Source organism: Haliaeetus leucocephalus, unplaced genomic scaffold (assembly GCF_000737465.1).
Source record: "Haliaeetus leucocephalus isolate CR32 unplaced genomic scaffold, Haliaeetus_leucocephalus-4.0 Scaffold702, whole genome shotgun sequence".
Lineage (NCBI taxonomy): Eukaryota > Metazoa > Chordata > Aves > Accipitriformes > Accipitridae > Haliaeetus > Haliaeetus leucocephalus.
Window position 1 is genome coordinate 1,635,868 of NW_010973138.1, and position 22,860 is coordinate 1,658,727.

General features: G+C 39.3%; 1 protein-coding gene across 2 annotated transcripts in view; it reads right to left on the bottom strand.

Moving 5' to 3' along the window:
- The window catches only part of SLC37A1 (solute carrier family 37 (glucose-6-phosphate transporter), member 1), a 38,393-nt gene that overhangs the window by 7,020 nt on the left and 8,513 nt on the right, over window positions 1–22,860 (bottom strand). For both annotated transcript variants that reach the window (XM_010580285.1, XM_010580286.1), the window contains 11 exons: window positions 21,389–21,524; window positions 19,806–19,882; window positions 17,852–18,018; window positions 17,099–17,136; window positions 11,497–11,580; window positions 7,735–7,866; window positions 6,055–6,145; window positions 4,527–4,589; window positions 2,711–2,796; window positions 2,008–2,056; window positions 1,089–1,162 (listed from right to left, as the gene is read on the bottom strand). In XM_010580285.1, coding sequence (XP_010578587.1) covers window positions 1,089–1,162; window positions 2,008–2,056; window positions 2,711–2,796; window positions 4,527–4,589; window positions 6,055–6,145; window positions 7,735–7,866; window positions 11,497–11,580; window positions 17,099–17,136; window positions 17,852–18,018; window positions 19,806–19,882; window positions 21,389–21,524 — 997 coding nt within the window. The remainder of the gene's footprint in view (window positions 1–1,088; window positions 1,163–2,007; window positions 2,057–2,710; window positions 2,797–4,526; window positions 4,590–6,054; window positions 6,146–7,734; window positions 7,867–11,496; window positions 11,581–17,098; window positions 17,137–17,851; window positions 18,019–19,805; window positions 19,883–21,388; window positions 21,525–22,860) is intronic.

Genomic DNA, 22,860 nt, shown 5'->3' on the forward strand with positions numbered 1-22,860 from the left:
GGGGGGGGGAATCACTGCTGTGACAGGAATACTAGATTACCAGAATTATGGTTATATACTGAAATGCTAATTCAGAGAATTGTTAAGCCAAAAGAAGCTGTTCAGTCCCAATTTGAGAAGCCAGGTCTCCAAACAAAACAACTGATAAAAGGGGGTGACTTAGAACTGCTAATAAGAGACAGTCCTTTATCTCCAGTACACTGAGGAGAATCTAGTCAGGTAATAAGCGATTTACACTTGCTCATGTCAGATGTTTGATTGTTGACATCTGAGGAATTGGTTGGCAGTTTCAACTCTCTTTCCAAGGGCCAGGTAGGGATCTTGTGATGTCATGCCCCACTTTCTAGCTAGCCGCCCCTTCAACAAGGCTAAGGATAAAACGGGCAATGCATGGTGGCCTGCTTTGTCTTGCCAAGACCTCCAGGCCAAGGTTAGGGCTCCAGAGGACATTTGGAGATTTCTGTCCTGCTCCTTTTCCTATATTTAGAGCATTTGTTGTTAGAGGACTTTTGCCTCTTGCTTGGTGCCTTAAGGAACCAACACCTTTGAAAGCGACCTTCCAAAGCCTACCTAATGAAAGGTACCAGGGACAATGTTTTCACATGGCATTTGTGACTTGACTGACCTGATCCAGCTGGAAGTACTGGCAACCAGAGCAACTGTACAAGAAAGGGCAGAGCGTAGCATGGACAAAAGAAAGGGTATGTGCCAGGTATAGCTTTCTGCAATGATAGAAGTCTCCAGCACATCTCTCACACAGATACAGCTCCTTCTCTCATTTAAAGATGCAAAGTATAAAAGGGGAGAAGGCACCTGTATGGAGACCTAGCTTTGTATGCAACCTTCACATTCACTTTGGTCTGTCTTGTTAGTTGGAAAGAATAATTTAGAAGCCTCTCACAAGCATGACACTCATTCATACTAATATATGAACTCTAAAACAATCTCAGTGGCTGAGTTCAGCACTGCCTATCCAGCTCCTTATCCCTTTGCTTTGGGACAATGCAGCCCCTTCACTGACGCAGAAGTCAAAGGGCTCTCTCTGGAGGCCAAAGCTGCAACACTGGAGGCAGAGAAGCCAAACTCACCAAGTCGGCAGAGACAGCAGTGGTGATCAGTGCATAAGGGCCATTCACCAGGGCACCACTGATAAGCAGCATCACTGTTGCAAGTTGACAAAAACAGAAAGTGTGAGTTGCCTGAAAGACTGTTAACCATAACAACAGAAGACGTCATAGCCTATGGTTCTCAAATGGTTTAATGCTTCCTTGGCTCCCCTGACCCCATTACAGAATTGGGAAAGGAGGAAAAGCAACATACATTCCTGTCTCCCTTCAATGCTTATTCCATGACATGAATTCTCAAATATAACAGGAGATGGGCTGAGTCAAAAGGCACTTCCCAGGGCCTTTATTGATCCTGGTAGGTCAGAAAAAGGGGAAAATCTGACCAAACTGACCCTAAGAGCAGGGGATGATCACAGGATCCACCCATAAGCCCCTACACTGCTTGTACAGTACCAAGCACCAGAGGGCCCTAAAACTTAACAAGGCTTTTAGGTAAGCAAGACACTACTGTCAGCACTTGTGTTTCAACTTCTGTTTTGAGGTAACAGATAGAAAGCCACAAGTGAATTCAGCCTATGCAAGTGAAGTTAACATTGATGTCAGAAGTACTACAAGTAGTCTTTAAACACCTCTGACATTTGGCACAGGAAATACAATAAAGCTTGTGCTGACACAACAAGCTCCAGAAAGACGACTAATGATACTAACTAAATCACTGTTCTCATGCCACCTTTTATTCATTTCCTAGCCCCCCTTTCTTACCCTGTAAAAAGCCTGCAAAACAAAGCATAGCGAATTTGATTACATACTTCCCCCTCTCCGGGAAAATATAAAATAAAAATAAAAAATAAAATAAAATAAAAAAAAAAAAAGAGCATCAAAGGATCATAAAGGAAAAGTTCACAGAAAGTCAAGCAGAAAATAATTTACAAATACTCACCTACAGTAGCCTCAAGACCCATTTTACTAACTGCAGAGAACATGTACAACTGTAAAGATGAAAAAACAAGCATGTTGCATACCATCATACAGACTAATGCTAGGTTCTCCATTTTCCCCATGTTAACTACAAAATATCTTAGTTGGTATTATGTGAAAGCTAATTCTAGGTTTTACTAAAGCCTTTTAGACCACAGCAAAATTATTGTTTGATTGGACACAGGAGGGAGATAAGGGGTATGCTCCTATTCCCCAGTATGTCCTTTCAGAAGAAAGGGCTGTGTTATGACACCACTCAATTTTAATCTTTCAAATTGCCAGCTTCAACACAGCACAGAATACTGTTCACAAAAGAATCAAAGAAAATGCATCTCATATGTCCAACTGCCAGTTTTCCAACAGTTACAGCACAGAAATTTTAGCCTTTGAGCAGCTAAAATTCTGGCTAAGAATTGAACATCAAATTTTTACAAGAGAGTGAAACCTTCCATATAATCCTATAACAAGCAATACATTAGACTTGTTTGCTTGTTTAGTAAAGGGAGCCCCAATGTCTATATTTGCTCACATGCTCAACTTTTCATGCCAGCTTTTAATCTGGCCTGAACTCTTTACATCCAAGTTAGAAGATGCTGTCTGCACAACTTCCAAAGGAATGCTGTCAAAGTCTCAGCCACAGCTGTAAGAGAAGGGCAAACTCTTACTGTGGGTGCTGCAAGCAATAACATCATTCCACAGGTTGATGCCCTCTTCTCCAGCCTGTCTGATATCAGGCCTGCCAAAATTCCACCTGAAAGAAGGCATAGATGCGTGAGGAAAACACTTTGTGCATGTTTTACACAAAAGACATCAGTTGTACTTAATGAAACCCAATCCGGATTAAACCAATACAATACTACTTTTAATGTACACGTTATACACAGCAGCACAGAGCATGAGACTGACAACGTAATTTTCACGTAGCAATATCCTTATTAACCCAAGATAGCTGGAAGATAGCAGCAGCAGACAGTTGTTCTTCCTCATTGTTTATTCTAACCAAATATCCAAGATGACAGGGGTCGGGGCGGAATAGAGATGGAAGAAATATTTAGAAATCATTGTTCTGCTGCTTTTGAATGCAAAAAGCCTTTTTGCCAGGTGCCACACGGCCCCACTGCTAGCATTCTGGAATCCAGCTGTGCCCAGCTACTCACTGGTCTCTTAACTCCTCACATGCAACAGTAAACTTGGCTCTCAAGTGCTGTGTCCATGTTGCACTGCAACCAAGGGAAATGAGCTATTCTAGATCTTGGGGGAAATGAAATATTCAGTTTTCTCTCCAGGTAGTCACTTCAGGATCTTTCATTTTCCCTACTTCTTGTGTTTACCAACGACTGTACACAGAAGTACTCATCGGAGCACGCGGCAGGAGGGGGCTGGAAGGCCTGAGGGAAGGAACTGCCAAAATGATATAAAGGGAGAAGGAAAGGAAGTTCTCTGGATTCTCCAGATTCCTAAATACTGCTGGGCCTGCCTCTCCCTTCCCAGCTGCCCATCTCCAAAGCGCTCACATCCTACTTGAATTTAAATGTAAATGCCAAAGGTCCAGGCAGCACTGGCACATTGTTAAGCTTGTATTCACAGTGGAGTAAGGTGCTGCTGAAAGAAGTCACTCAGATCTCTAGGGTACTACTGACTCTGGCTTCTAGCTATCTGAGATGAAATAAGCTGTGAGAAATGGCAGAAGTCACATCCAGCACAAGACTAGAACAGTAACTGCAACACACCTTGACACCTGCATCTTGAACTATCAGGGTCTGCATAGCTCTTGATCCAGTGAAACTCCATTATGAGCATCATTTTCTAATAGACTGATACAGGACTTATTTCCATAAGGGAACTGGGGGAGGTGGAGAAGGGATGGGTGTGGGGGTGCGTGCGTGTGTCATAAATCAGCCGGGCATCAAGATGATGATGCTTGGTTTATTGTGAGCTACACTGTATGCACTGGCATTAAAAAAATTAACTATTTAATGGTCACCTCACAAATTACAAAGGAATAGTCTCATCCTCATTATTATTAGTCTCCCAATTTTATCACATACAGTTGTATGAGGCATCAAGAAAAAAACCAACCAAACAAACCCACACCTGTGGCCATTCCCCTCTGTGCCCACAAAAAATACACAACTGTACAAGCTGGGATAGTTCTGTTCTGCTAGAGTGACAAAAGGAAGATATTTTGATAGGTGGAGTGACCAAGACTCATGGCCCAGAGCTGACAGAGCTGAAAGATTCCATAATATTTACCTCTTACAATCTGTATGGGACAATATCACCAGTTCTGTGAGTTGTTGACAACCTAGCAAAATATCTTTAAATTGAACAACTAACCCAGCTCTCAACTTAGTACCTTTACTACCACTCTTCTTCAGTATACATAAGACACAAGGATTAGTAATATATGTAAGCTGTGTGTACCACAGCTTTTCCTAAACTGGTCTGATTAAGGATGAAATATTAATATATAAAACTTACCAAAGATTCCACCCACATCAAACAGTGTAGAAAGGTCCCCAGCTCTTCTAGCATCAAGATGCTCTAGTGACAGAAGAAAAATATTTGTCTCATTTCCAGGCTACAAAACGTAGAAATCTCAACACAGTCTTGTCATGCTAGGATAAAGGCATTTTATGGCAGTTTTGTTTGTTCACAGAAATAAGCTACCATAAGCTGTCATTGTATATGATAAATAAGAATGTATCATAACTGGGTGTTCAGGTATATAGTCTTTTGAATGCAGTTACACTTGTGGCAGGACGTTTTAACACTTAAACTATAGATACAGTCCAAGCAATAAAGCTGTTGATTGCTAAAGTCTGGACTAACAATATTCCCATTTGTGAACAGCAACACATTCATAAACAGTTAACAAATGCTCATGAGACTCTTTGCTCTAAAAGCATGATTAGCATACATTTGGATCACTTGGAGAGCCTTATCCTGCAGGCCTCCATCACATGACCAGTAATATTCATCATTAAATTACATCTGGCAACCCTGCTTGGCATAACATGCACTGTGTTGTTTATGGGGACTATGAAGAGACAGTGATTTCCTTAACTTCACTGTTTGCACATACTTGCGTTTAGTCTGATGTAGTTACTGATATGCTACAGGGTCACATTTCCAAAAGTACCTCAGGAAGTTGGGGAACCCAGTCCTATTGTGTTAAGTATGAAGTTTCAAAAGGAGCTGAATTTCTAACCCCCTTTAGTATTTTTTTAGAAGTCTCTGAAATACATCTGAAAGACCAGTATGTACTAAAACAGTGGGGTCAGTGACACTACCATAACGTCACCAACACCTGCCACAGTACAGATGGCAGTACTGTGGTAAATATCATTAACCTTTCTATTCAAAGCCCACTGCTTTCAAGGTACTCAGTCCTGCAGAAGCGCTGGTTATCTGGAGTCCACACACAACAGCCTTTAGCTACAGGATTTGCAGCTCTATGTGTTTTCATAGGGTGTTCAAGCTCGCTCTCTCTGCTGGTTGTTACTGCCATACTTGTCCAGTACAGCTTTTTTGTTAGCTGGGGGTTTAAAGGTCACATTGTGACTCACAAGAACATGAATTTCTCTGGCTAGGGAGAACTCCTTTCTCTGCAGTCTTCAGCACAAAACAAAAAAGCAGTACTGAACAGATAAAGAAGCTCATTTAGATTTTTTGTACATGTTTTAATAAGGCTCTTCAATCACGTAAAAACATTAGAAAGTAAACCTTTTTGACTGGTTTGCAAGAGCCAAAGACACAGCATTGACGCTTGGAATTTTTGAAGATAAGCCAGATTCTTTTTTTATTTGTTTGTTTTGAAAATGCCCTCTCATAATACTGTATTCATTGAACTGAGAAATATGTTAGCTGGTGACTTACAACTCTCCTGCTACTGTAGCAAAGACAGCTTATTTCAGAAGCAGTCATGATTGTTTTCTTATTTATTTCAAGCTCTTATTTGCAGACACTTTGTACTCACAATTCTGTATCCCCTTACTGTGATACTTACCTACATTTGTGATATAGAGGGGAAGCCAGAAGAGGAAAGTATAGCTCACCAGCTTTGCAAACAGAAGACAAAGGGAGAACTCTATGACTCCCTGAGAGAATAAAGAAAATGGGAAGTTAGCATCTTGATAGAGGCTGCTACTTTCAAAGACCATTATGAAAATGGTTTCTAAGAAGCATTTAGGCTTTTCTTTTTCTCTCAAGAATTCCCAAGAAGCATTCTTCCCCTGAGAGCACAAAGATTACCATCAGAGCACACTACGGTATTTTACTTACATGCTTTCTCTTCTTAATTGTACTGAATTGACCGATGAGAGAACACTAAAATGCACAGGAAGGATTTGATACTCTTTGGGACACCTGCATCATTTACGTTCCTCATGTAAAGAGTTTTTATATAGAATTATAGCACATTTGGAGTGTATTCCAAAGAAATTGGCATATTTTTGCATTCTTTAGATCCTTCCTTCAGATGGGCCTAAGATTTCTCCCTTATCGTTTAACTCTTTACAAAAAGCCAGTTAACCAGTATGACACAGTTCAAATCAGTATAAGGTAAGAGCACACTATAGACAGGGTATAGGCTTATTTGAAATACTCATTTGTTCCATCCTCTTTCCTGCTGGGTGTATGAAAAGTATACTCACTGCACAGAGCTGCAACCAAACTGCCAAACAAACCTACCTTCATTCCCGTCACCATCTAATACATTTTTGTTTGAAACCAGATTTCTTAAATCCCTGGTATGGAGTACTGCAGTTATCAGCAGGGACAACACACATGCACAGCTCACTCTACTTCACATCCAGCTGTGACCCTTCCCAACAACAGGCAGGAAAAGTACCACAGTGTTAGAGATTCCAGGTGGCAGCAGCAGCAGCAATTTTTTCTACCCATTACTTCCACTTTGCCACAGGAAAAAACGGTTGAGACAGAGGACCAGACTGGATAGGATGAGAAGATGCTGGAATACAGTGGTTTGGTGCGGGAGATTTCTGCCCCTACCTTTACACCTGGTCCAAATCAATTTGCATATAATTCTACTTGTGCAACCTACTAAAGCTGCTAGGCTTTAAGCCAAGAGGACAATCAGGGATGATAGTCCCTGACCTAAAGGAAACTTCCTTTCCTTTCACCAGCAGTCTGAAACTTCTCAATATAAACCATAAAAGAGATTTTAAAATTAAAGCTTTTAAAAACAATGTTGAGGAGTGTAAATGGGAAGCCATGGAAGGAAGTTCTGATGCAGAGAAGTGCTTATGGACTCAGCCTGCTATTCCATCCTTAACACCCATGTGTCATTAACTAAGACCAGTAAACTTTTACATTATAGGCTGTTCTAGTATTAGTTATAATGAGGTGAAAAAAACCCCAAAACCAGTTTATATGGGTACTGGAGCCTACATGCTAGTAGTTTCTAAGATACAACCAATGAGCTTATGCCATCTGCTTACTGGGGAAGAGAGTACTCTTGTATAACAAGAGTTTCACTCCTCTGAGGGGTACACCTTGTCTTGTGTACCAGAATCTGATTTAGCCTATGTACACCAGAGCTGCCAATCAAAGCTTGTGATGCAAAGTTAATGTCATCTACCACTCCCTCTAGAACTGCATGGAAACATGAATTCTGAGGCAAAACTTAATTCTTAGAGGAACAGGCCAGAATAGCATATGTACTCACAGGTATTCGCAAGGCCCCAAGGAAGCTGATAGCTGATGTCCCATGTCTACCTTCCCCAGTGACCACAGTGTTGGAGTTCAGTGACACACTGCAATTTTCACTGTCAATAAGCAAATGCTGCATCTCTGGATCCTGCAATTTTCCCCAGCAACACCACATGAAAAACAAATGAACAGTGCATCAAAACATGTATCAAGCAATCACATAATTCCAAAACATTTAAAAAAAAAAATTTATCTGGTTTATCACAGAAAGTTACAGCTTTTATACAGAGTATATATAGAGAGTATAGAGTATATACAGAATATCAGGTGAACAAGTCTGGTTGTTTATGTCAGAATGCATACACTCCATTATGGAATGAAGTTTCTGTTCTACTGTGGCACAATTTCAAGTTGCAAAAAACGCATTAGAGTATGGTTTAATGGAACAAAACAATTTGCAGTCTGCCCTTATTCCACTACACAAATGTGGTCTAATTAACACTGACAATCTACCAAGTACTACAGCATATTTCTGTATAAAAGCATGAACTATCTTCCTTCTGTACAAATAGTAAGCACATTTTTCAGACTCTGTATAATCATCTTATTCACTGATTTAAATACAGGCCATTTTTCCAATTGAATTATGGATACCAAATGCTTTATGTTAAGCAATCACTTATTTTTTCACACCTGTTTCATTTGAGCATTGCAATCCACAAATTATAAAAGCCTGGAGTTTATCGATATTACCTAAATTGTGAATTCCAAGTTCTTTTCTAGCACTAGGAAAGATTTTACTCTAATACTGGCTGCTAAGAATACTTGTGGAACAAGTTATCACTCAACAAGAACAAGCCATCCCAGTCTAGCCATGAGGATAACGTTATTTTTATCCATCCACCACACTGAAGTGAACTCTCAGAATAGAACTGGAAATTTACATCTTACAGCTGTACACAGAAAAAGAAATTTCGGGTATAAATAGTCCTCAGTACTCTTTTCCAACTCAGAAGGAGAACGGGATATAGCTATCCTTACTTTCACCTGCTCGCTGAGAAGCTTACCTAGCTGAGTACTTCTACTAGCTATGGATATATTCTACATACTGTCTTCTTTCTCTTAATTCTTGTGCATTTGAGTAAGGCCTTTGTGAAGAATTAAGCCTCAAATATATATTTGGCTGCAGGTTAGTAAGGATAAAATGGCAGGCTATTCCATTTCCAGCAGTTATTACAAAGATAAAAACTTTCTGATTAGTATTTGGTAAGCTGATGAAGAAAGAAAAAAAAAGTAACCAAGTGCTGGACAAATTCAATTCTGCTATTTTAGACTCAGTGATTCTAAATACATTCTGTTTTAAATAACTTCTTTTAGGAGAAAACACTAGGGAACCAACCAGGCACCTGAGCCCAGAGACTTAGCATAATTTTAGAAGCTACCATGCAGCATCCAAAAATGTTTGTACAGGATTGGTAGATAGGATGTAGGATTTACAGGAGACCCTGCACCCTGATGAAGCGTTAACTAGAAGACAGGAAAAACAGACCTCTGACGTGGCACTGTAAACCTATGTTATGGCACATGAGTCACTCCATCATCATCTAAGTATTTATCTTCTGAATTACTGGAGCAACTTCAAAACTTGGAACTATTTTAGCAGTAGCAATTCAAACCATCAGCTATTACACTTTTAAAAAAGAGAGAAAAAAAAAGAGCACACGAGGGGAAAAGAACATTAAAAGAAAAAAAGAAAACGACTTAAGCAATGAAGCTACCCACTAGATTCAATGAAAGACACTTCTAGATAGTGTCTAAAGTGACTATCTCTTGCACAATTTGCACAGCAAACTTAACCAGGATTGTCTGAGGTAATGCTGCTCGTTTCTCAGACAGGTAGATCTAAGCCAATTTAAGAAGAGTGGGTTAATACTGGACTGGAAGTGACCAAGGTCCAAATAACTTATTTAGCAATTCATGCTGGAAACTTTTATCAACAATATGGAATTTTTATGCTGCACATAGCTAAATGATAAATCTCTGCTCGGCAGAGATAACGCTGTTCAGTCTTGCCAGCTTGTCACGGAGTGCGACTAGGCATATGGCACACTCTTGATCTCTGGTGAAGGATTCATTATCCCTCAATTTTGTGTAATTTTTAAGAGGCCAACCTGACATAAGCAGTAAGGAACACACAGAGGTATTCAGGTCACGCACCCAAAACCACATTCTACTTTCCGTCACTGCATGTCCTGAATATTTGCTTTCTTTTTACAGTAATTGAAGAGGTCAATGAAAAAATCAGTAAAAGCTGCCATTCCAGTGTGCTTGGAGGAGACCAGCTCATAAATGCAAAACATCTGTTGTTTGTACAGGGACAAAAGCTGACTGCAATGATCAGCTCACTATAACAGTAACACAACCCCTGTAAAAAGGAAAGGTCAGCTCTGCTTTAACAGAAAAAAGATTAGCTTCTCTCATTGGCAGAAAATCAGGGGGTCCCAAACAGTGACAAAACAGGATTTTTAATTTTTTATTTATCTCTTTCTAAACGTTGTTAGGACTCCATATTACGAACATATAACCCAGCTGGCAGGGTGGAGACAGCAGCGCAGGCAGGGAAGAATATCGACAGGATTGCCAGCAAGTGCCCTCATGCTTTGCTGTCTGTGTTGTCTCTCTGTCCTGCTCGCAAGGGAGCACCAGTCAGTGTGAGAGGGGTACGACTTCCCTGCCCACTTGGTATGCAGACTCTTTGCACAGGCTGATAGTAGAGGCACTAGCAGAGTTGGAAGAGAAATCTTTGTCTACTAATTTGCTGACTATATTTTAGCTCTGTCTTCACAACTTGTCTAAAGACACCTGCTGACACTCTTACATCTTCTCCCCTTACCTTACAGCTGGTTGTGAAATAATATTGCCAAATGGTTTCTGGGCTGGAGACTGTTCTTGGGCAGCTCAAAATGAACACGAATAAACTCAGTACAGAGGGGGTTTAGGCTGGACTGATCAAAATTATGAGTAAAGCGTTTCCTTAGCAAAGATGTTCATCAATGGTGATTATTATACCCTGTGAATGCTAATTATTGTTCTATGCGCAAAGGATGAAAAGAACAGGAAGTTTCTATTTTCTTGTAAAAGTCTAAAAGAAGCTAAAAAAAAAAAGTTATCCTCTCAAGATGTGACGTGCCAAGTGTACTGAATACAAATACAAAATTTCAAATGGAAATTTTCTGTTAATGTCCATCACAAGATAAAATGTCTTTTTGCTCACAAATGGGCAAATCCACATTCAGTTTCTAGTGAGAATTACCAGCACTTACACTTACAGATTTTAAGCAAGATTTCTGTGAATAATTGCTCATATTTAGAACTCTCCATTCTCCATGTATAGTCTTGTAAGTATATACATCTATTACATTAAAAAGGGAGAGAAGTAAGACTGCAAGGACAGGACAAACACAGTATAAGTAGTTTAAAGATTTCAAATGGTCTATCTTTAAAACATTTTGCAGTGCATTACTTTTGCTGGAATTGTATGAAGATCACAAGATAAGACCAACTGAGTAAGCGTGGTACCTTAGTCAGCTCGGTTTGCAGTATCTTAGATAACACTTAGTTTCCTCATCTGAAGTTGCATTTGCATACGAAGATGGAAGTAGATTTCAGCATCATAAAAGGAAGAGCAACCTTTACCAATAGTAAATCTACTGTAAATATTCCATGTGAGCTTTAAGAAGTTTTCTAAACTATTTTACAACAATACATTATATTTTACCTGAGATTTGTTGGTTTCCTTAGCATTTAAGATTGGCATCTGGACTCTGAATCGAGATGTGCCATTCAGGAAGGTTTTAGAACTCTGAAAACAAAACAAAACAAAAAACTCCCATACTTTAATTGCTTGTTTTTTAAAGGATTACATTAGTGTTAATCAAGTCTCTGCAACAAAAGTCTTTGTGCATTGTAACATAAACATAACCCCAAATGAAGCATCTTTAATGACTTTGTATTTTGGGGTTTTAAAGTTCTTATGCAGACCTACTGCAATGTACATAAAATGCAATCACAATTTTACTCGAAGGCTAACTTCATACTGTTTTTATATAGAAGCAGCAGACTGAATTCAGAGCACAGTCATACAATTCTTAACATCTTTAGCTGCTTTTTCCTCTACTGAACTTTCATCGACATTGCAAACTTATTTTTTTCTCCTAAGCAGATGATCCTAGTAGCAATGACATAAGTTGATTTGTTTCAGTAAAACCTTGATTCTTCATTTCCCTATCCCTTTAAGATGAAAGTTTATCCCTTTAGCTTATGCTTACTGTATTCCTCTAACCCAGAAATGGACTGTGCTCTTATGGGCAGGAGGGTTAATGAAGAGTCTGAGCACCTCCAGCATGCCCAGTACAGAAATTGAAGCAACAAGCTATAATTTAGGCCCGAGATGGACTTGCTTTTTATACTTACTTATTAACAAGTGCATTACTATATCAGTTCACACCAAAATTGCATTCATTGGAAAACATCATTCTGAGAGCCTTGGTCTAAAAAGATTTACCAGGGACTTTAAGATTCATCTGCCGAATTAAACATACAGCTTCAAAGTAGGTTTGCAGTCAGGTAGGGACAACCTACCTAAGACCACAAGGGGCACTGTGCATTCCTCAGGGACGAGATGTTTAAGCATCTAATCACACTCTGGATGCCACATTAAAAAAAAAACAAAATAAAACAAAAAACCCCAAACCCTGCCCCAAATAAAACCCCCCAAACCCACCATCACAAATAAAAAAAGGAATGCTCATCCTCACTGAACATTTTAATTCAAAATGAATCACTAGGTAATTCTTCACTAGGTAATTCTTCCCCAACAAAACCACAAGGATATGTATTGCAGTATTCTTTAGACAAACTGCCATTCATCAACCAAATCTTTCTAAGGCAGTGAAAAACTTCTGAAGATAAGCTAAAGTATTTCTGCTGCTCAATGCAGAGCTGAGGCACAAGCAGTCTTGAGCATGCATTCCCTAAAATAAACAAACAACACTCAAACCCCCAGGGTCTGATAAAACAGATTTTTTAAATTTTATCTTACAGAAAATTAGGCTCTTGTCAAAAAAGTGATTTACAGTAATCTCTGGGGAAGAAAATCCATTATCTAGAGACAAGTCATCTACATCTTTATTCAGCAGCTCAGCAGAGAAAAAATGAAAGACTTTTTCATTTGACTGTCAAAAATAAGATCTACTGTGGTAAGGAGGAAATGTCTGGGGAAAAGTACTAGACTGAGAGGCTGCACATTTAATACTTAGACTTCTTTCTCCTTCAGAAGATAAAAATTGCAGCCTAGTATCTTTTAAAAGCACAAGCACTTTGCCACAGGAGTTTGAGAGCCAAGTTTCCTGGAAATGCAAAGTCAGGTTAAAGAAAGTTCCTAGAACATAAAGACAGGTCTGTATGAACATGCTGCAACTAACATGTTTACCTATGGGGAAAAAAAAAAAGGTACAGGGAGAAAAGCAGTAAAAACAGTTCTAAATCATCACATTTCACAAATGCTGTTAAATCTACTCTTTAACTTTCATTATGAAAGTGCACCAGTGCTTAACAAAGCACACTGACTTCTCACTTGCATTTGTTGTAAGTACAGCCTTTTGGAAACTCATAGATTAAGCCTCCAATGCTAGCATTTAAAAGCACTTTATTGTACTCAAATATTTGTCTTGAAACAAATTTCAGATTCATAAATCAGAGCCAAGGTGAATACAAGCAAATGAAGCAAGAATTGGTGAATAAAGAATAAGAACCATGCATTCAAGGCTCTGTGCCTGGCTCTCCACCTGTGCTTCTGGACAGCTTAATGAAATCAGATTACTAACCACTACAAACTCTGTAGAAATATTGGGCTCACGATCACACTGCAAATAAACAGTAGACCAAATTCACCCAAGATAGTGATACCAGGGATCAATCTGATCTATAAGTCTACCCTAAGTCCTTCCCTCATGTTGAGCATTTATTTTAGTTGTACTTAAATTTAACTGGCCTCATTCTTCCACAATGACGTTCAGCTTTTGGCACCAGCTGGCAGAGCTGCCTGCACCTAACCAAGACATCTGTCCAAAGTGACCTACTACAGCCTTATGAGCAAAGCAAGTGTGTATTTTCTTTAATGTCTTAGAAAAACATTTCTAACTATTTGCAAAAATACACAGGTTGTTCAGGTTGTCACTGAAATGACTCAGCAAAAAAGGACAGCTAGCATTTTATGCCTGCCAGCAAGTGCTACACCTTGCACAACACAGCTGAATTTTTTTGTTCCCAGTAATAACACAGTCTATTTTACCACATGAACCTTCCTTCAATTAGCAATCAGTTTTCTTTACAGTCATTGTCATTACCACATCTGCACTTGTAGGAGGTCTTCTTGAATTTCTATTGTTACCTTATTAATTTCCGTAACTTCTAAAACCACCCTCCCTGCAGTGAAGAGAAGCTGTGAGCCCTATTCACTAAGGATTTAGAATCCATTGTACTTTGCAGACCACACAGGTCTGAAGAGAGGTATTTGAGCAATTCAGATAGCATACAGCTTCCCAAGACAACAGCAAATCTTTATCTGAGAAGCGTCCAAGGCAGGTGGGGAAGCACTTTTATAAACCTCTTACAAGACTTCTAGATGTGAATACATGGAATAGAGAAGGAAGAAGTGATGCCTTTTGTTCTGGAGAGCAAGGTTTCCAGGGAAACAGAAGGTCAAATTCATCCCTACACAATGAGACTGTGCCTGCAGCGGTGATCTTGCTGGTACCCTAGAGAAGATTAGGTCAAATGCTAGCCCTTTTCTGGGACTGAGGCAAAGCATGGTGAATGGAAGGGGAAAAAAGCTCCTAAAATAATAAATTTTTGTTAAAAATATCACGGCAAGTAGACATTGAATGTCAAATTTTTCCATACCAGCTCCTTGAGACATATGAGCAACATCCTGTGCAGATTTCTGAACTACATAAAGCTAAGGAAAAAAATGCCTCCTGTTAGGAGTCTCTAAGAGTCACTTAAAATATTCTTGTATTTGGCAGAAGTTACCTTTAAGAAATGAAAGCAAATTAAATGAAAAATATAGAGCGCATTGTGAGCACACCTTATCTCACAGTAACAAACTAAGAATAGGAGTTCCACAGACTGTTAAAAGTATTCAGAAGCTTTATCAAGAGTACTTCATATGAGGAGAAAAAAAAAAAATTAATTGGTAAAGAAGAGAGAACACAGACTAGAAAAGTTGCCTTCAGTCACTATTCAAGAAGAGGAGAGGATTTAAAATGTAAAAAGCCATCTATCTGAAACTACTGGGGGGGGGTGATAAAAAAACAGCAATCATCCCTGTACAATCTACCTGCGATACTCGGAACTAAAAGGTATAGTTCACATATACCTACATGTGACGACAATCTCCATGTATAATCCCTTAGCACTGGAAAACATATGTGGGATTCCCTTGGGACCTTCCCTCCAACACTCTCCCCAAGAGCCCTGATTTGCCCTCACACAGGGGAAACCTTAAGACCTTCTTTGCCAGTCTCCCCCTACTATTCTTTCAAAGAACTAGTTGAAAATGTGGCAGACCTGATTGCCCACAGGTCCCTGGGAGCCAAAGGAGAAAGAGCCTGGAGAACACACTGCTGTAGGTTTTGGTTACAGTAGACAAACACATACCAAAGTCTTATGGAACATGAAAAAGAGATGACCCTGCAAACACACTCCTAAACAAAACTGAGCTACAAATGACATTCTGTTATGGGATGTTATATACTGCTGGTCTTCCTAATGCTCTCTTTCTTGTTCCCTTTCCTTGCTTTTTATTTTTCTCTTGTTCTATTTGGATTGCCTCCCTCCTCTTGCGTCACAGCTACACGAGGCAAGAAAGGAATTATCTTCTCACGTAGTGGCTAAAGCTTTCTAAGGCACTTCTTTTCTCCATTGACATGGCTTTCTACATTACTTAAATTTGAGTACATAAAATGTCTTACAAACTTTTGTTTCAAAAGCACTGGCCAAACATCTCGGTACCAGAGCTTAACCACTTCCAACCTACTTTCAAAATAGTATTTGAACAACCTTATACTAATACTTAAAGAGAAAACTTTCCTTTAAGAAACAATTGAAAACGTTATGAGTTTTGCTGTCACAATGGCACAAGGAAGTACACATGCAATGTTCGGCAACCCAAAGAAAGCTTAGACATTTGCACACACACACTTCGATCCTGCTTCAACAAGGCCTTAAGTGGTCAATCTCTGATGCTGGATTTTCAAACTCTTGTGTCAAGAGAGTCACATTTTCCCTTGTGATCCAGACAGTAGGTGTGATAGTATATTTTCAGCTTAGTGAAGTTCCTTACCTTGCCAAAATTTAAGCCCTTGAAGTATAAGCTCTCATACAATAGCAAGATCCACTGCCTTGATGCCAGTAAACCATGATCAACAAATTCTAAAAATACACTGTATATTTAAAAATAAAAAAAAAAAATCATCTGTGTATAAACAGCATCTCCATCCTTGAGGATTTAAAAATCTGGCAGGCAAGCCCAAGCAACTTGATCCTATGTCAAATTTAGACCTACTACGAGCAGAGGGTAGGACCATACAATGTCCAGAGGTCCCATCCCTTCCAACCTAAATTATTCTGTGATGCCACAAAAAATAAAGCATTCATTTGTCATGCAACCCATACCACTAAGCACAGATTATTTCTCTCTCCTTTTCACAGCTCTTCATTAATGTCAGTTTTGGTTAAATAAAGGCCATATTGTACCATGACTAAACTCACTGTCACAGACTGATTGACTGCTCCACTCTCTTCACCTCAGCTTCCTATCCATCTCTTGCTTCCTCTTTTCCCTAGCCATGTGCTCCTACTGTACTTCCCTCTATCCAAGGGAACACTCCACCTTCCATCCCCAGGCCCATAGATGCACAGCTCATTGACACTATGTCAGCAAAAGGGCTGTTTGCTCTTTCTGCAATGCCTAAGCAAGGAAGGCAAAAGCAGGAGATAGGTCAAAATGCTCTGAAGATGCCCAGGAAGACTGGAGGAAAGTAAGAAAGTTCATCAAAAAAAGATGAACAGTTTTTACTTGGTTTACTCTAGTAAGATCATCTATTCCAAACTTTAGTTAAAATAAACTAAATTACTTTGATTGAAAGTAAGCTACTGGTTTACCAGTGAAGCACAGAAGACCAATCATTCCCTCAAGTACAGGGTCAGTTATAACAGCCTGGCACAAAAGGGCCACACAGATAATCTGATTTCCAGAACTATCATAATAAACATGTATTAGGAGGCAAAAAATCAAAATAGAAAAAGCATTCACTTACACTGGATGGTGTGCAAGAGCAACTTATATCTTTAGGATCTGAAATACAATACCATGCACAGTTAGCAGTGAAAACAAGCATAATGATTATCTCTTAAAACACTTGCCAGTAGTGTAATTTACCAACAATAAACCAACAGTACAGGTAACACAGAAGTAGTCCTGGTAGAAATGTGTAACTGTAGCTTTAGAGAAAAAGGAAAGGGTGCTCCATGGTACCCTTCCCATCCTATGACCACACTGAGTGCTATTCTGGCAGTCCAGCTCATTACAGCATTCTAGTTATATCTGCAGAACTTTTTACTTCCTGAGATAGGACAAATAAGCATTCATACTAATATCCCTGAGTCTATGTAGGCATAAGATGGGGCAAAGCTTTTTAATTTCTAATTTAAAGTGACAAAACTTGCTCTATCAGCTGACTTCTGTATTTCATAGCACAGAAGATGGATGGCATGAGTTGAATGGTAGCACAGAATATACATTGCAGCCAGGTGGGACATTCTGCTATGATACACTTGAACAGGCAAGTGTACTGAATTCTGAAATGTTACTCTCTCAGGTATGCCGGAGTCTGAGTGTACAAACTCTTTAGACGTACACAGGTTCTTCTCCATCTAGTGTTCTAGGAAGAAGTTCTTTAAATATTGGCATAGCTTGAGAAATATACTTTGCACTGGGACATTTAGCTTAAACAGCTGTGTTCTTCACCCTTAATGAGCCCTCCATAATTCTGTCCCATTAAAGCACTTACGTTCAATAAGAAACAGGAAACAAACAATCCCCATCACAGCGATAATAAAACCAGGCATCACGAAGGAGAGACCCCAGCACGTAGACACCCAATAAGCAGCAATTAAAGATCCCAAGATATTTCCCACTGAAGTGTGTGAATTCCAGATTCCCATGATCAAACCTCTCCTGCATTTAAAAAAAAAACACAAACATTTCTTATTATTCCAACAATAAGCATTACTATCTTGAGAAAAGGGTATCAAAAATGACTGTTCATCTGTGGGGTTAGTGAAATATTTGCAATTCTATTGTTCTTTAAAGGACTGCTTCTCTATGCTACAGTCTTTCATCTGGCAATTTCAAGGCACCTAAATACTAACAGAAGTGTTCTAAATACTTCTCTGTGCACGACAGAACTCATCCTTGCATTTAAAGGCACCACTAGGGCTTGCATATTTCTGGATAAGAGTTTCTCTGATAAAAACAAATATGCAGATGTTGCGTAGCATGGGCACACCAAGTCTGATGCTTCTGGGAATGAAAGTCCTCCTGCAAACACACTGCACTGATAATCTGATGCTTTTAGGGTATGTTAGACTTATCATGCAGAAGAAAACAATCTGTACAGGATAGGTAGAGCAAATTCAGTATTTTCTGATCATATTCTGGACTTGCTAGGCACTCATAGAAGACAACATCTGCACAGAGTCGGCTAACAGGCACATCAAACTGCTGTCTGCCTGGGAATCCCAGATTAGAGCTGCTGTAGAATAGCTTCAGCTGAGCTAATGTAAACCAGAAAAATCCTACTGAAGTCACGACAGTTAGCAGGTTTTTTTCCCCTTGTAAGTCATGGGAAAACTGCCTTGCCCTGAGCAGCAGTTCACCTGGAGCAACCTAATTTGAACTAAACCTAATCTTTTCCTTTGGCTGAATACAAGATCTAAGAGGTCTGCTCATGTTTCACGAATTTGTAGCAAAATGAAAACAAGAACCAGATCACTGACATTCAAGCGAGAGCCCTATCCACCAGTTCACTATGCGGCCTCATAAAAGTAAAGGCTGTTGCTTTTGCACAAAGCAAAATCTTGTTTTGCACAGACTCGCCAATACATACAGTATCGTATGACAGTTATCGTTCTCTGCATTTTGTAACATTCACCAAAAAGGCTGCAGGGACTATGGAAAACTAGTTTGAGCCTACATCTTAACTATCCCGTGATTTTATATAAAAAGCATACACTTTATTTTCATATGTCCTTCTCTTGAACCAATGGACAATAACGTTCATTCAATGGTATGTAACTACAATGGATGGCACTGAAGTAGCATTAGTATATGCTACATGCATCAACCAGTATCAGAGCCAATGGATTTAGCATGCAGCTCTTGCAAAATTTATGGAAAACTCCTGTGTGGTATGACAAAATAAACATTATGAGCAATCTATATGCAGGATTAAGGAAAAAAAAAATTATTTAAGGAAAGTGACAAAAAGAAAGGTTAAACCAGTTGCCATATGTATTTTCTTGTTTTAATTAAATTTTGGAGTTTCTGTGTGTTAGAAAAAAAGATACTTTTAGAGTTACACCCTGACGATTGCTTTGAAACACAAATGAAAACATGGGAAACTCCACATTAAAATGCCATAATAACAGTCTTTATTAAAAATGGTTTTAGACTGTTAATATTTGCAAGAATTATTCTTAATTCAATTCTGAAATATTTCACCTGAAAAATTAAACATCAGACTAAAGAGCCACCACAAAACACTGTTTTGACATGAGGGAGAGTATGTCAAACTGATATATAAACTAATCAGCATAAAAAAGGAAACTCCTCTCAAAGATCTACCTGCTTGTTTCATCCCCAAAAACACTGAATCAAAAGAAAGATATTTAAATTTGCTATACTATTACAGCCCGGAATGTATTGATTTGTACTTCCAAAACTTTGGATTACGTATTATTTACCTTCCTTTTCCAAACCAGTTGCCAATACATGTAACGACACTTGGCCAGCCCGTAGTTTGCACCAACCCATTAGCTATCTGAAAGTATATAAAAATAATAATAAATAAACATACCCTATAATAAGTCAGGTTCCTACACAATTCCTGCTGAGTGCTGCATTGGGAAAAGGAAGCCTACACAAATGCTTTGAATTTAGAAATTTAGTGGAGGGTTTTGAAAGCATTCTTTTCCAAGAATAAACAAGTTACAATGTTTTGCAGAGATTCTTCCCTCTACCTACATCTCTCCAACTGCTTTATGATTTAAAACACAGAAGATTGTAAGTCAATCACATGCTTACCAAAAACCACGTTGCACTGAACTGAAAAGAGAAACAAATTCCTCACACTAATGGCAACATAATACTTATCTCAATTTGAACATACGGCAAAGCATGTTTGCAATCAAACAAGGCAGAAAAAAAGAAAACTTTAGGGGAGACTGGGTAACTTTGAACATTAACTTTAAAATTCTTAACAGACACCTGTAAATAAACTGAGAAACTTACTATACTGAGGCTAATGTAAGAACTATTTCATCCCTCATGTTGCACAGATCATAACCCTAACTGAACTCCTAAAAAACTCCCTATCTAGAATTACACATTAAAACAAAGATCACAATACAATAATTCACATGTACAATGAGCATTCGAACACGCAACAAAACAACCTCACTCTACCCAACAAAAACCAATTAGGCTGGTGGTGCAAGACCACCCCTTGGTCTTACAGGATTCACTGACCACCTCAGGCAGTGCAGCATTGGTAGAGACAGTTAGACTAACCCTAAAGGAGCCAGCTCCTGTCTTGGAAACCACATAAGCCAAGAGTGCTGGGGCAGTGACATGGTTAAACGGATGACTTGGTGAAATGGTTATAAAAGCTTGCAGTACCCAAGTTAGTATCGCTGCATGCCATGTTGCACAATGCCATGCAAACGTGCCAGCAGTGAAAGTGCTAGGCAGTAGCACCAAGGAAGCAGCAGGGCAAGGTGCAGACCTGTCCAAAATGACTCAGAAGTGCTAACCATATCCTGGTCCTGATCTAAATTCCATTTTAGGTCGATGGTAAATATTCTCATGATGCCTGATTAGATCTACAAGTGCTCTGAAAAATCCCACACAATGGATCTCGTTACAGAAGCTGCCTGTTCTCAGCCACACCAATGTGCAAGACTGTTTATCATTAGCAGTATAAACGTAATTTTCCTGCAGAAAAAGCCAGGATACATCACTCAGGTCTTGGCAGACTGACAAAAGTAAATACATTTGTTTCAGAACTCTCCCACACTTAAGTTTGCTACGATTTGATCACTGACTTGACACAGACTGAAACACTTTGTTTTCAAAGATTTCTTCCACTAAAAAAACATTTTTCAAAAATAAAACCTGGGGCTACCCACTATCATTTCTGCCTGTCATCAACGCCAGCATTTACATCCTCCCATCCAACCACTAATCATTGTTTGCAACTGAAAAAAACCCAATACAACATTAAACAGCACCACGGAAACTCAGAGTATGTAAATAACATCATGCCTACCTGGGCCATTATGTAAAACCACAGATTATGTATATTATAGAAATAACCCAATCCAAACATTGCAGTGAAGAGTCCGCTAGCAAGCATCCCGACTGTCAGGTAGTACCTGATAGGTAGCCGTTCTCCTATTATCCCACTTGGAATGTAGAAGGAAATAAAAAGAAAGGCAATAGTTAAAAATTAGATCATGCCCCAAGTCTTCACAAATAAAGAATATTTTGTGTTGTTTAATTCTGGTTGAGGAGAAACTTTACTGGTAACTGCTGTTTTCCTCCACAGCAGCAAATGAGCAATGTTTAGCACTTGATAGAAAAAAACCACAAACATTTCATGTTCACTAATTGCCAAGTGCTGACATCTGCACAGACATCTTTCAGGGAAATACTCACCTGGAACACACTGGAAGTCATTTACTTAAGGAATCATATTCCAAATGACCTGTAAGGCAGGACATGACTCCGGCCATTTAAAGTGAGATTTGTCTCCCTTGCTAACGATTCGAGTTATGAAGGTTCAGGTTTTAGTCAATAAAAAGAAGCATCTCCAAACAGCAGCTAATATTGCACATTTTAAGATGGGTTCGGCATTATTTTTTAGGAGGTGTCTGCTTCTGTCCTTTGACTATAGAGAAAGCCAGGACAATCAGTTTAGTCTACATGTGCAAGCTGGAGACTGATAAAGTTTATGGACATATATTCCAGCATATTGTCATGGTTTAAGCCCAGGCAGCAACTAAACACCACGCAGCCGCTCACTCACTCCCCCCCACCCAGTGGGATGGGGGAGAAAATTGGGAAAAGTAAAACTCGTGGGTTAAGAATGGTTTAATAGAACAGAAAAGAAGAAACTGATAATGATAACACTAATAAAATGACAACAGCAATAATAAAAGGATTGGAATGTACAAATGATGCGCAGTGCAACTGCTCACCACCCGCCGATCGATACCCAGTTTATCACTGAGTGGCGATCCCCCACCCAGTTCCTATACTAGATGTGACGTCCCATGGTATGGAATGCCCTGTTGGCCAGTTTGGGTCAGGTGCCCTGGCTGTGTCCTGTGCCAACTTCTTGTGCCCCTCCAGCTTTCTCGCTGGCTGGGCACGAGAAGCTGAAAAATCCTTGACTTTAGACTAAACACTACTTAGCAACAACTGAAAACGTCAGTGTTATCAACATTCTTCGCATACTGAACTCAAAACATAGCACTGTACCAGCTACTAGGAAGACAATAATTAACTCTATCCCAGCTGAAACCAGGACACACATATTCCTTCATATTCCATATGAAGGCAAGACAGGCTAGACTGCAAGTCAGAAAACATTCCTGCACAAGGCAGTCAGGATGGGTGCAAGTAAGAAGCTTTCTATATACCAACAGGTATGATACCACCAGGGACTCAGGATGATGTGGTTTTTTTACTCAGCAACCAAGTTCTCACTCTCTTCACCAGAAACTTTACAGTAGGAAA